Below are 10,568 nucleotides of genomic sequence, written 5' to 3'. Positions count from 1 at the left end.
TGTTTGAGTTGATTTGCACAGGCAGCCCTCAAGGCTTGAAAGAAGATGACCAGGAGCCATTTCACAAAGCCTCTCTTTCAGGACTACACATTAGTCATTTTCATCACTGCTTTTTAGGTAGCAATAGGAGGACTACAGCAAGTAAAAGTGACTGTAGTAAGCAGTCATACTTATTCACACAAGCTATGAGGTTTTGACAACGAGCTTGTTGAGCATTTTAAGAGATTAAGCAGCAGGCCAAGCTGCCACCATTGCTTGTTACCTTCATGGCCCTGGAGCAGGAGGTATTGGAGAGGAGACAAGTCAGTAGGAAGAAAGTCAGAGCAAAGCCATTGTGTTGAAGTGACTGCCAGTACTGAGTTAAAAAAAAGGTATCCTAGAGCATAGTTTAGAAGCCTGGCAGCATTCCAATGCTATCTTTCATACTGAAGGCATAGTCTCCATCTGTCCAGAGCTCTAGCCTAGTGAGAAGACAGCTAAAGTGAGTCCCATTGCCCAGAGCTACAGGGAAAGCTCCCCATGGGACACTGCTGCAGAACAGCAGGCTGGACGTCCTTGAGAAGGTCTGTTGTGTTACGCACAGCTGGGGAGAGCTACACCACCATCTATTCATCCCTCTCCTGCCCAAGGGCTGGCTTCTTCTGGCACATGAGCTACAGCCCAGGAACCAGAAGCCCAGCCAGAGCCACAGGACCATCCTTCACTGCTGCACATGCAAAGCTTCACGCATTGATGTACAGGCATTTTGCTCCCAGTGCAACTGCTGCCCTTGCTACTTTTGCCAGAAGGAAGCAGTATCTGCTCATCCTCACCTCAGAGGGTATTATTTATTTACTCCTAACCTCCCTTGACTTGTGTTTTGACCAAATATTTTTTTCAACTCCCTTCAGGCACCAAGAGGGGATTGGACAGCTTTTAAAAAGAAAATGTGATTAGATTTATTAATATATGCATTTCCTTTTTAGCTTACAAGTAGCATCTCACATCAATTTTCAGTCTTACGTTAACATTGTTAAAATATTAAAACATCATATAAAAACCCAGAGTTTCAAGAGTACAGAGTAAGAGGATAGGGAACAGACAGTAAGAACTCTTTTGATGAAGCTCTGCAGCACCAACCCCCACCCAACAGCACAGCTTAGCATTAGAGGCTGCTGGAACAGGTACAGCCACAGATCTAACGCTTGGTGTTGATCCAGTGGTATCTATCAACACGTGGTCCTGGGAAAGCAGCTGTTGGCCTGTAGGCTTTGTAAGGCCTGTGCTGGGCATAGGATGAGCCAGTCTTCCTATGAAGATACTGAGACCAGGACTGTATGGGTGCCTTGCAGTAGTCACTAAACTAGATAGCAAGAAATGAAAGAACATTAAGATGTGTTTGGGAAAGAAAAGGGAGATAAGACTAACAGCCATTGCCCAGACCATCACAGTCCTTCATGAAGGAGCCTCCAGGACAGATAGTGCCCTTACCAGAAGTGGCAGACCACTGCCATGTATTTACCTGGTAGACACTGTTAGGATTGCTGACAGTAGGGATGGCTTTTGGTTCCCTGTTGAAGCTTTCCTCATCTGAAGAGGTACCAGAAGGATAGTCTAGAGCTGCTCTGTCAACCGCATAGTTGATCTGCTGTGAAAGCTCTGGGTTCTCCTCTCCTTCAAAGTGAGCAACTGTGAATGGCCGGTTCTTCTCTCCATACCTGGAAGCAACTGTGTTTGTGCCATGCAGCTCTGGACCAGCAGTGTAGACAGCTCTTATTACTCAGCTGGCACTACACTCTCAATCTCCAGCAATAGGCTTGGAGAGGAGGAGGTTCCCACAGAACACCTGGCAGATTACGGTAGTAGACACAAGTTCAACTCACCTGCAACACACTTCAAATGGATCAACCCACAGCGTCATCTCCTCTGGCAAGCCAAGCTTATTGAAGTCCACATTACTCTCCACACAAGCTTGCTCCAGCAGCGGATCTCTTGCCTGATGTTTGTTTATCCTTATACACCTAGGTGAGAACACAAGTGCAGGTGGAACATAAGATTTCTCTGCCACTTTGCCAGTTCTGCTCCAAGAAAGAGGATTAAGTTGACTATGTTTCATCTTGACACACAGCCGGCCTGGTGGAGCAAGCTCTCATTTACAGAGGCTACCAGAAAGTTAGCCAGCAACTCAACCACTTTCAGAAACTCAGTTCATTATACAAGTCAGTTTAAGACCACCTGTTCTGCACTGAAGAAGTCAGGCCCCCTCCCCTCCTCCTTAGGGCCCTCTTACCTGAAGGCTTGTCCTCGGGATGGATTGTCCAAGTACCAGTGGTTCTTGTACTTTTCAAACAGTAACGTTGTCAGCTTAGCTGCAAATCTCTCTATTTTATGCTTGCTCAGCTTGTCTTCCCTTCTTATCAGCCTTGTGATGAAGAAAACTGTAGCAGCAATTTCATCCTTCATTTTAAATCCAAGTGATTTAACTGTTGGAGAGTCAGCAGAAGAGATGAGGCACTACACTGGAGCAATTCAATGGCATTAAGGTACTACTGAGTTCCAGGGAGAGATGTTAAAACCCATAAGCCACATCAGATAAAGCTGAAATAACCCAAACAACCAAATAAGCAGTTACTACAGTCCAGGGTACTGACACCAGCTCAACAAACTTCTAGAAGGCACTCACACTGCTCTTGTTAAAATGTAAAAACTTGAAAGGTATTACTCCTTCAGCATCATTCATGCATTGCGGTCAACACCCAGCAGTACCTACAAAGTTACAGAACATGCAGTGAAGACCACAAACATCACCTTCTCAGGCCAAAGTTGCCAACAAGCTGAGATATATTTCATGTACAACTTCAGACAGTCACAGCAGAAATAGATGTAATGTTACAAAAACCCTATATAACTGCTGCTTGCTTTTTTTTATTATTAAAAAAAAACCAACATAGGGAAACTCCTCCCCCAAAAAAGCACCCAACCCTTCCCTCAATAACCCACTAGCAAGGCTTGCTCAGGTTTTATATGCAGGTGGAACTGAGGGATGTAACCGCATTCAGGTGTGCTCCATTAGGCTGATCAACATGCTGGGCTCAAAGCTCCTTCCAGTCAAGGTGGTTTTATCCCAGTAGCATCTTTCTCTGCTCAGGTATGTCCAATGGACTTTTGTCTCTGTCAGTCTGTTAGATAAACACCAGTTTAACACTTAAACGAGGAAGTTTAAGAAGCTGTTACAAACTTCACTGCTTTGAGTGGGCTGTGTGCAGCACTGCTCCTTCCCCTGAGGAGCCCTCACTGTGGTATGTTTTATTTCTGAGATTGGATGGCATTTATCCTAACGCTCATGTTGTTGCTGATCTAAGTAAACACATTTTCCAATGACTCAAGTCAGGTTTTATTTCATTTTTTGAGGTATTTCACAGGGGATGAGAATGGCTCTGTTAAAGAGTTCAAACCAGGGCAGCTCCTGGAACGTGAGCGTTTCGTTAATGGCCTCGAGTTGTGCCAGGGGAGATTCAGGTTGGATGTTAGGAAATACTTCTCCCAGAGAGTGGTCGGACGCTGGCACGGGGCTGCCCAGGGAGGTGGTGGAGTCACCGACCCTGGAGGTGTTCAGGAAACATTTAGATGTTGGTCATGGTTTAGTGGGGAAATGCTGGTGGTGGGTGGATGGTTGGACTGGATGATCTTGGAGGCCTTTTCCAACCTTGGTGATTCTGTGATCTGTTGAAAATTTTAGGCCATATTTGTTTTCTTTTTCCCCTCTTCTGCCTCCAATGCCAGCAATCAGGAACCATTCAGATAAAGCGTCAGATTAAGGTGAAAAATGCTGAGCATTTCAACCGGTTCTTCATTTGATTGTAGATGCTGTCGCCAAGTAACCTGACTGCTCATAGGGCTGGTTGAGCTCAGATCAACGTGTCCGTCGATGGGTCTGGGGACTGTCTCCTGCTTTCCTCCTTCCTCCAGCTCTCACTTGCCCGGGCAGGCCCTGAGAGCTGGGAAATTCCATGATAAAAGAAGTGACTGGATTGCACAAAGGACAGTCAGAGAGGTCTGAATCCCCACAACACCTCTGTGTGCTGAGTTCATTGTTCCCATAGCTAACAAGTGCATTGTGAACAGCAGTAAACACCTCTTCACCTGAGAAACCAGACTGGTCATGCAATAAGTTCTGTTTGTTGCATGTCAAGGGGCCAAACCCAGGGCCATACCAACCTTCTGCATCAGGCAAGGAAAACAGAAAAGAAAAATTTAAGCAAAGATCTTGGCAACCCGTCCAGCTGGCTGTAATTATTAATGCTGCCATTGAAATGAGGCTAGGAGAACGTTTTAACATAGTGTTTTTAACACCATGCATGAATTCAAAAGCGCTTCTGTTAGTGACAGAATGGCAGTGGGCATTTCTGAGCATTCATTTCATTGACAAGTTGAACTGTCTCTTTTAATTAGCCATGCTCATTGAAATAAAATCCTTTGTTATGCTGTCAGTTGTTCCTGACTGTGTGAAAACACAGCCTTGGGTCCCCTGCTTGGAGAATAAAGGAAGTGTCAGAGAGAAAATGTGAACTGTCCATCTCAATGTGAGGTCCATGAAGCAAGTCAACCAGCTGTGCTCCCACCCATTCCCAGTTGTGTCCGAGCTGGATCTGTCAGCATCAAAGAGCATAATGAGTGGCCAAGAGTTCTGAGTGGTGAGGTGTGTTAGATAAAGCAGCACACGTTGATGCCTGTGGCTAAAGGGGGCTGCTGGGTTCTTCAATCGTTATTGGGAAGCAGAATAATAATAATACAACACTAGAAAACACTGCATTGCTGTCCATGGTTATTCATGGGATGTATCCAGAGCTCAGAGAAACCAATGGAAGTCTGTCCAAAGGATTCAGTGGAATTCAGGTCAGGCCCCAACACAGCACGAGCATTCCTAGCTAGATTAAACTGTGGGTCTCCTGGTCACCAGGCAAGCCCAGGCATGAAGTGCAAAGGGAAGAGAGTCAGATGCAGTTTCTCTAGTAACTGCAGGCCAAACCTAGAGCAAACAGTTTCCCTTTGCACACTACTGGCAAGAGCCAGCTCTGCAGGAGTTTTTTGCATTTTTTGCATTGAGTAGCATCAGAAGTGCAGCTTGCTAGTGGCAGCCTCCTTCTCCAATCCTCCTGCCTTTTGTAAATGGTCAACTACAGACACCTTCAGGTAAGCAGCTTTAGTCATGACTGCTGATGTAAGATCAAGAAGTGTGAGCTATTTCTGTATGGGAAAACACCCGAGATGACAATCTCCTTAGAGAAAAGGCCTCTCCATCTGCTTCGTCACAGCTGTGGGTCTGTCTGCTCTGGGGCTTCCTTCTATGGCACCTCTGCTCCTGCTATGACTAAAAGCAGCCTGATGCCACAGGTATCACCCCAGAGGTGTATGCTGGAACATCAGATGGAGCACCAAATGTGGATCACCCCCTGCAGGCTCTGGTCCAACCCGCAGTCCACAGGAGAAGGCAGAAACTTGTCCTCTGTATTGACTTTGCCCATAGAAACCTCTCCTGCAACAAAGCTCCCTACTGCAAATGCCATGTGGACGGTTCAGAGCACGGGTCCATCCTCCAGGAACCAGCCCCGAGTGACCATGGTGACAGAATGTACACAAAGGCTGCAGGCATGGGGCTGACCCACAGCCCGGGCTGGGGACACTCCAGCACAGCTGTCCCATGGGGAGAGATGGGGACCCAGGCAACACTGTAGGGTCCATCCCATCCCCGTGTCTGCCTGGGAAAGCGATGCCCAGTGGATGGAAAGAGAGAGGAAAAAAGGAGAGACGTTAGCTGTTTTTCTCTTCCCTTTAATTTTTTTTTGAGTGTTTTATTAGCAGGATTTCCACAAGGTAAGCTTCTTAAGGGTAAGTCCCAAATTCTTTTTTTCTGCATTTTAAGGATATGGCAGTTATGAGTGAAGGGCAGCAAAAGCTTGATCTGCAGACGAAGTTTTCTCTGTATCATTATGGGCTCTGTCTCATTGCTGAGTTAGCAGCAGCCTGATAATCCTACATAAAATATGTTTATCCTACTGTTAGTTGCATGCATATACATTAGAAACGAGGCACAATTAATTACAACTACTTGTGCATATTCCACTTTGTTCTGCAGAACAGATTTTCCTGTTTCTTTGGTAGCACTTTTGAGCAGTGTGTTGGCTGACAAGCAGCTCTGCCTCTGCTCCTATATCTACGGGGAGAATTGAGAGCTCTGGATTTAGAACCATAGCATTTAGTCAAATAACACCAAGGGTGGTACGACCAATGTGTTCTGACAACGTCAACTGCTGTTATAACAACGTGTGGAGTACTTTAATATCAATTATTGGAAGTGCTTTCTTCTTTTTCTAGGTTTGAATGCCACGGCAGCATCACAGTGGTAGTGCTTGGTTTGTAGGCAGTGTAGTTAGCTGATTGTACCCAGCACCCCACAATCACTAAATTCACTGCCATCAAAACAAGGCGCAGGACCCCACGGTGCAGCCTCACTGTGTCCTTATTCCTAGTGCAAAAAGGATTCATGCTTGTTGATTCATGTTGTTATTTCCAGAAATGATAGCTGCCTGGCAGACGTGTATGGTGTGTGCTGCCAGTATCAAGTGCAGTTGCTTAGACATGTGGTCAGATTTTTGGGTGGAGCTGGGAGTTGGACTTGATGACCACTAAGGGTCCCTTCCAACTTGGGATATTCTATGATGCTGTGCTAAATTGGTGCTAAAATCCTTTGGAACATTCCTGGGACAAGAACACCATCAACTATGCTTAAGTTGTTCAGTTGCATGAAGACTTTTTGTAAACTCCATTGTTTATGCACCAGAACTGGGCTGAGAATTTGTTCCGTTGGTCTGTCAGGTACAAAGCAAACAGTTTGCATTCAGCTCCCCTGCCCAGCCCAACAAGCTGGTAAGGCAAGGGGTATGTAAGCACTGATTAAATATTAAGCCCAGTGAACATCACAAGTGGCTCTGACTGTGACCGCATTGCTTAATGTTCAATAATTATGATAAGGAGGGAAATATAAATTTACTAGTGGTGTAACTAACCATAGGGGGGAGATGGTTGTTGTTGTTCTAAGAAAAAAACAAACTTCATGAAAGTAGGAAGAGGAAGGGAGCAGCCTCGTCCATCAGCCTGGTTACTAGGCAGTGTAGTTAGCTGATTGCCACAAGTACCAATCACTAACCACACAGCCAGGTAAAAAGGCTGGGGAGATAGCGCAGTGGAGACACACAGGGATTTGTCTTTGCCTGCACTTGTGAGCAAAGCTTCCAGACGTTTGTAGACGCCTGTTGGCTGCACACATCTCAGCCCTGGTTTGCAAAACTTTGTGTCCATTGACGTGTGTTGAAGAAATGTAATTCAGCCCCATGAGTTTTTTAATCAAAATGAATGTTTTTTTTGCCAGTCCGAGCAGCAGAGCTCCAGCACGGGGTGATAGGAATGCGCCGGCAGAGCAGGCAGCACCGTTCTCAGGCTGTGGGGCAGCAGTGGGGCCAGCAGATGGAGAGGCGCCTCGAGGGCGCAGCCCCACGCAGCCCCACGAGCACAGACCCTGATGGGCCCCTCATCTTTTCTGGCTCGAGCCCAGCTGATGTGGAGCTCACCCGCATCTTCTGGAACACAGCCACGCTGCCGCCTCTATTTGAGTCCTCCCTAGGTCCCACCAACCTGCGGCGTGAGGGACCTTCCTCTGGGCAGACCCCATCCCCTGGGCAGACCCCGGCTCACAGACAGACCCCGGCTCACAGACAGACCCCGGCTCACAGACAGACCCCATCAGCAGCTCACAGTGCGCGGAAAGCTGAAGCTAAAGCAAAATACCATCAGCAGGTAAGAGCCACTCAGCCCTACTCTTTTCTCATCACCATTCCTGATCTCTGTGTGTCCTTTGGTGGAGCTCAGGAACTTTGGAAATGACATTAAGAGCAGTTACAAGTTCAGCCTGGACATGGCAAACAGCTGTGTAGGCAACAGCTGGGTGTGCTTCCAAGATATTGATGTGCTCTGTAGACAGAACCTTTCACTGAACCCACTATTAATCTCACTAATGTATTAATGCCTGCAATCAGGCATTCTCATGGGCTTTGTAGAGTATTTCATGGTCAGCAAAGAAATTTCAAAGCTATTAACACCGTAAATCTGAGAAATCAGTTTAAATCCATTTAGAACAGGAAACCCTGGCATTACCTTACTCTTGAAATCCCAAGATGCTCGCACTATCCCTCAGCCTCAGTGGGGAAATTCAGGTTTACACTGTGAGCATCGCGTGCTCTTCGCTCATTTTTATTCTGGTAAATGTTCCTTCGCAGGCCCAGAAGAAAGAAGAAATATTGGCTCTGCTGAGGAAACAGAGAGAAGAAAGGGTTGTGGTAAGTTGGACCCTTTGGGTTGTGTTTGATTCCTCTGGGTGACGTTGCAGGTGTGCATCCTTCAGTGCAGCCCCCGCTTTTGGTCGGATCTGACAAAGAATCCTCACAGCCTCTGTGCTGTGCTCTGGGGGCTCACTTTTCTTCCACCATTGTCTCCTTCAGCTCCAACTGACACGATATGGAGCAGAGATAGGTGAGGTTTTACTCTGTATGGGGTTAAACTCCTGTCCATCCATAGAGCCATGTATCCCGACTAATACGACTGAATTACACTGATAGAAGAGGGTAGAACGGGAAGGAACCAGTGATGACCGATGGTTCTTTCTCTTTTCAGAAAGAGATGATTTCTCGACCACATAAACCAAAGATGAGAAGCAATCGAGTAAGGTAATGAAAACACCAAAGCTTTCCTGTCTAAATAGTCAGGATCTGTGCTGGGAGAAAAGATGTTCCATCTTAATAGTTCTTAATATTTTGAAAATAATTTGGTTTTATCCTCTATTAACACTTGTCACGACAAAACTTAGAAGTGGGGAGGCAGAACATACCGCTGTTGCTCTGTACCTCTCTCCTGTACCCTCTATGTATGTTCCATTTGTTTTTCAGTAGATCGTAGAACTGTTTGAGCTGGAAGGGACCACTGAAGTCAGTGTCCAGCTTCATTAATCTCTACTCTTGGCAGCAGGCAGAAGGTGTTTGACACAGAGTGTGAGGACCGAGGGGCAGTGAAGGCCCTCAGATAGCTCAGCTCAGTTCTGGTGGAGCCAGCCCGCGCTGCTCGGCGCTTCAGGCCGTGTGCATCTCCAGTTCGATCACATTTCTTGTTGTTCACACTGAGACACAGCATGACTGACAACGGCTGGGACAGGACAGCAGCAGCTTGTCAGCCTCGACACAGATTTCCCTGTTCTGCTGAAGTTTAAATAAAGAGTTTGGGAAACTCACTGAGCAGTGGTGCCCTGATGTGCTGGCGGTGGTTTCGGAAGCCCTCTCTATTGTTCTCATGTCACAACCACTTTGTGTCCTATGGCACTGTGTTCCCAGTTGGGTTCTTCTATTGGAAGAGACCAGCTGCAAGTAGCAGAATGTGTACTCATCAGTAATTGCAGAAAACATAATGCTGCTGCTTGCCATGGATGTATTCCAGTGTTTTCTTTCCTTCAGATCCACTACAGAAATGTTTTCCAATGGATTCAGCAGATGTAGATCTTGACATGGATGGATTTCCTTTGCGTTAGGTGTTACTCTGAGAACTCCCAATGTACTGGTGGAGCTTTAAGGCGATGACAAAGGCTCAAGTTCAACCCTAAGCCCAGGCTGTGTCCGGTCAGGTGCTCAGTTCTTCCTTGTCCTCAAGGTGTTTCCATACGACCGAATAGCTTGGTAATAGCTTTGAAGTGTTGTCTTCTGCAAGACATGAAACTGGTTGTCTTACCAAATTATCAGTTCTGTTCTGCTCAGATTCAAGTTCATTCATCAGTTAAATAGCTCTTATCTGTGAAGCAGAAGTGGTTGGGCGTTTCCTAAGCCCAGACCTTGTTCACCAAGGACACAACAAATGCAAAGTGAGGTCCCTGAGCACCATTGATGTGTTTCACAGAGGTGATACAGACTGTGTAAAGCCGCAGCATCTTCCTCTGAGGTTCCCAACTTCTGGTGACCTGCGTGGGACATCTTTATCACCTTAAAGGACCTGTGTTTGAGATACCAGTTGCAGAAATAACGGAGTTTCTCCAATTGCACTCCCAAAAGCTGGGATGGGTCAGAACTGCATAATATCTTTGCTTCCTCCTTTTCCTACTCCTCTTTTACAATGTCTCCCTTGGACTCGATAACCTTACGGGTCCCTCCCAGCTCGGGGTATTCCATGGCTGTGATTGTCAGCCTGTCTTCCCAGCACTGTGCAAAGGGATGTGGGGCAGCTCAGGTGGGGCTGGCACTGCTCCATTCCATTCCCAATGCAGAAAGCAGTCGGCTTTTAGGATACAGAACTGGTGGGCTTCAGCACAGAGCCTGAGCCTCACACCAGTGGGATGTCCATGCTAGCCCCACATAAGACACACATTCTTATACCTATGAATAAATACTTATTTTTTCCTTCCCTGCCATCCCTTCCCCTCCCCTCTCTGTGATTTGTGTTCAGAATGTTACCCAGCAGAGAAGCCTGGACAGTGATGGCATTACCCCAGGTGTACT

General features: G+C 46.6%; 2 protein-coding genes across 2 annotated transcripts; one reads left to right on the top strand and one right to left on the bottom strand.

The window, feature by feature from the left end:
- Positions 1 to 1,098: 1,098 nt before the first annotated feature.
- BTG4 (BTG anti-proliferation factor 4) lies at positions 1,099 to 2,458 on the bottom strand. Its single transcript, XM_065738398.1, has 4 exons — positions 2,270 to 2,458; positions 1,863 to 2,000; positions 1,502 to 1,697; positions 1,099 to 1,342 (listed from the first exon to the last, which is right to left on the bottom strand). Exons 1-4 carry the CDS (start codon positions 2,440 to 2,442, stop codon positions 1,178 to 1,180), a joined length of 672 nt encoding a protein of 223 aa, XP_065594470.1. The 5' UTR covers positions 2,443 to 2,458; the 3' UTR covers positions 1,099 to 1,177.
- A 4,985-nt stretch (positions 2,459 to 7,443) lies between these two features.
- Positions 7,444 to 9,294, top strand: HOATZ (HOATZ cilia and flagella associated protein). Its single transcript, XM_065738298.1, has 4 exons — positions 7,444 to 7,833; positions 8,313 to 8,372; positions 8,707 to 8,759; positions 9,055 to 9,294. The coding sequence occupies exons 1-4, from the start codon at positions 7,444 to 7,446 to the stop codon at positions 9,113 to 9,115; spliced, it is 564 nt and encodes a 187-aa protein (XP_065594370.1). The 3' UTR covers positions 9,116 to 9,294.
- Positions 9,295 to 10,568: the final 1,274 nt, after the last annotated feature.

Source organism: Cyrtonyx montezumae, unplaced genomic scaffold, assembly GCF_038088225.1.
Source record: "Cyrtonyx montezumae isolate F1298 unplaced genomic scaffold, pur_monq_1.0 scaffold_22, whole genome shotgun sequence".
In the NCBI taxonomy this organism is placed as follows: domain Eukaryota; kingdom Metazoa; phylum Chordata; class Aves; order Galliformes; family Odontophoridae; genus Cyrtonyx; species Cyrtonyx montezumae.
This window is presented reverse-complemented; position numbering and strand designations above follow the sequence as displayed.

What these genes read in the sequence shown, in the direction of transcription:
- BTG4 (XM_065738398.1), bottom strand. Translation starts at nt 2,442, where the DNA reads ATGAAGGATGAAATTGCTGCTACAGTTTTCTTCATCACAAGGCTGATA. An exon ending in CCATTTGAAGTGTGTTGCAG is followed by an intron (nt 1,698 to 1,862) that starts GTGAGTTGAACT and finishes AGTTGCTTCCAG; the next exon opens with GTATGGAGAGAAGAACCGGC. An exon ending in ATCCTAACAGTGTCTACCAG is followed by an intron (nt 1,343 to 1,501) that starts GTAAATACATGG and finishes CTTGCTATCTAG; the next exon opens with TTTAGTGACTACTGCAAGGC.
- HOATZ (XM_065738298.1), top strand. Translation starts at nt 7,444, where the DNA reads ATGCGCCGGCAGAGCAGGCAGCACCGTTCTCAGGCTGTGGGGCAGCAG. An exon ending in AAGCAAAATACCATCAGCAG is followed by an intron (nt 7,834 to 8,312) that starts GTAAGAGCCACT and finishes GTTCCTTCGCAG; the next exon opens with GCCCAGAAGAAAGAAGAAAT. An exon ending in ATGAGAAGCAATCGAGTAAG is followed by an intron (nt 8,760 to 9,054) that starts GTAATGAAAACA and finishes TACTCTTGGCAG; the next exon opens with CAGGCAGAAGGTGTTTGACA.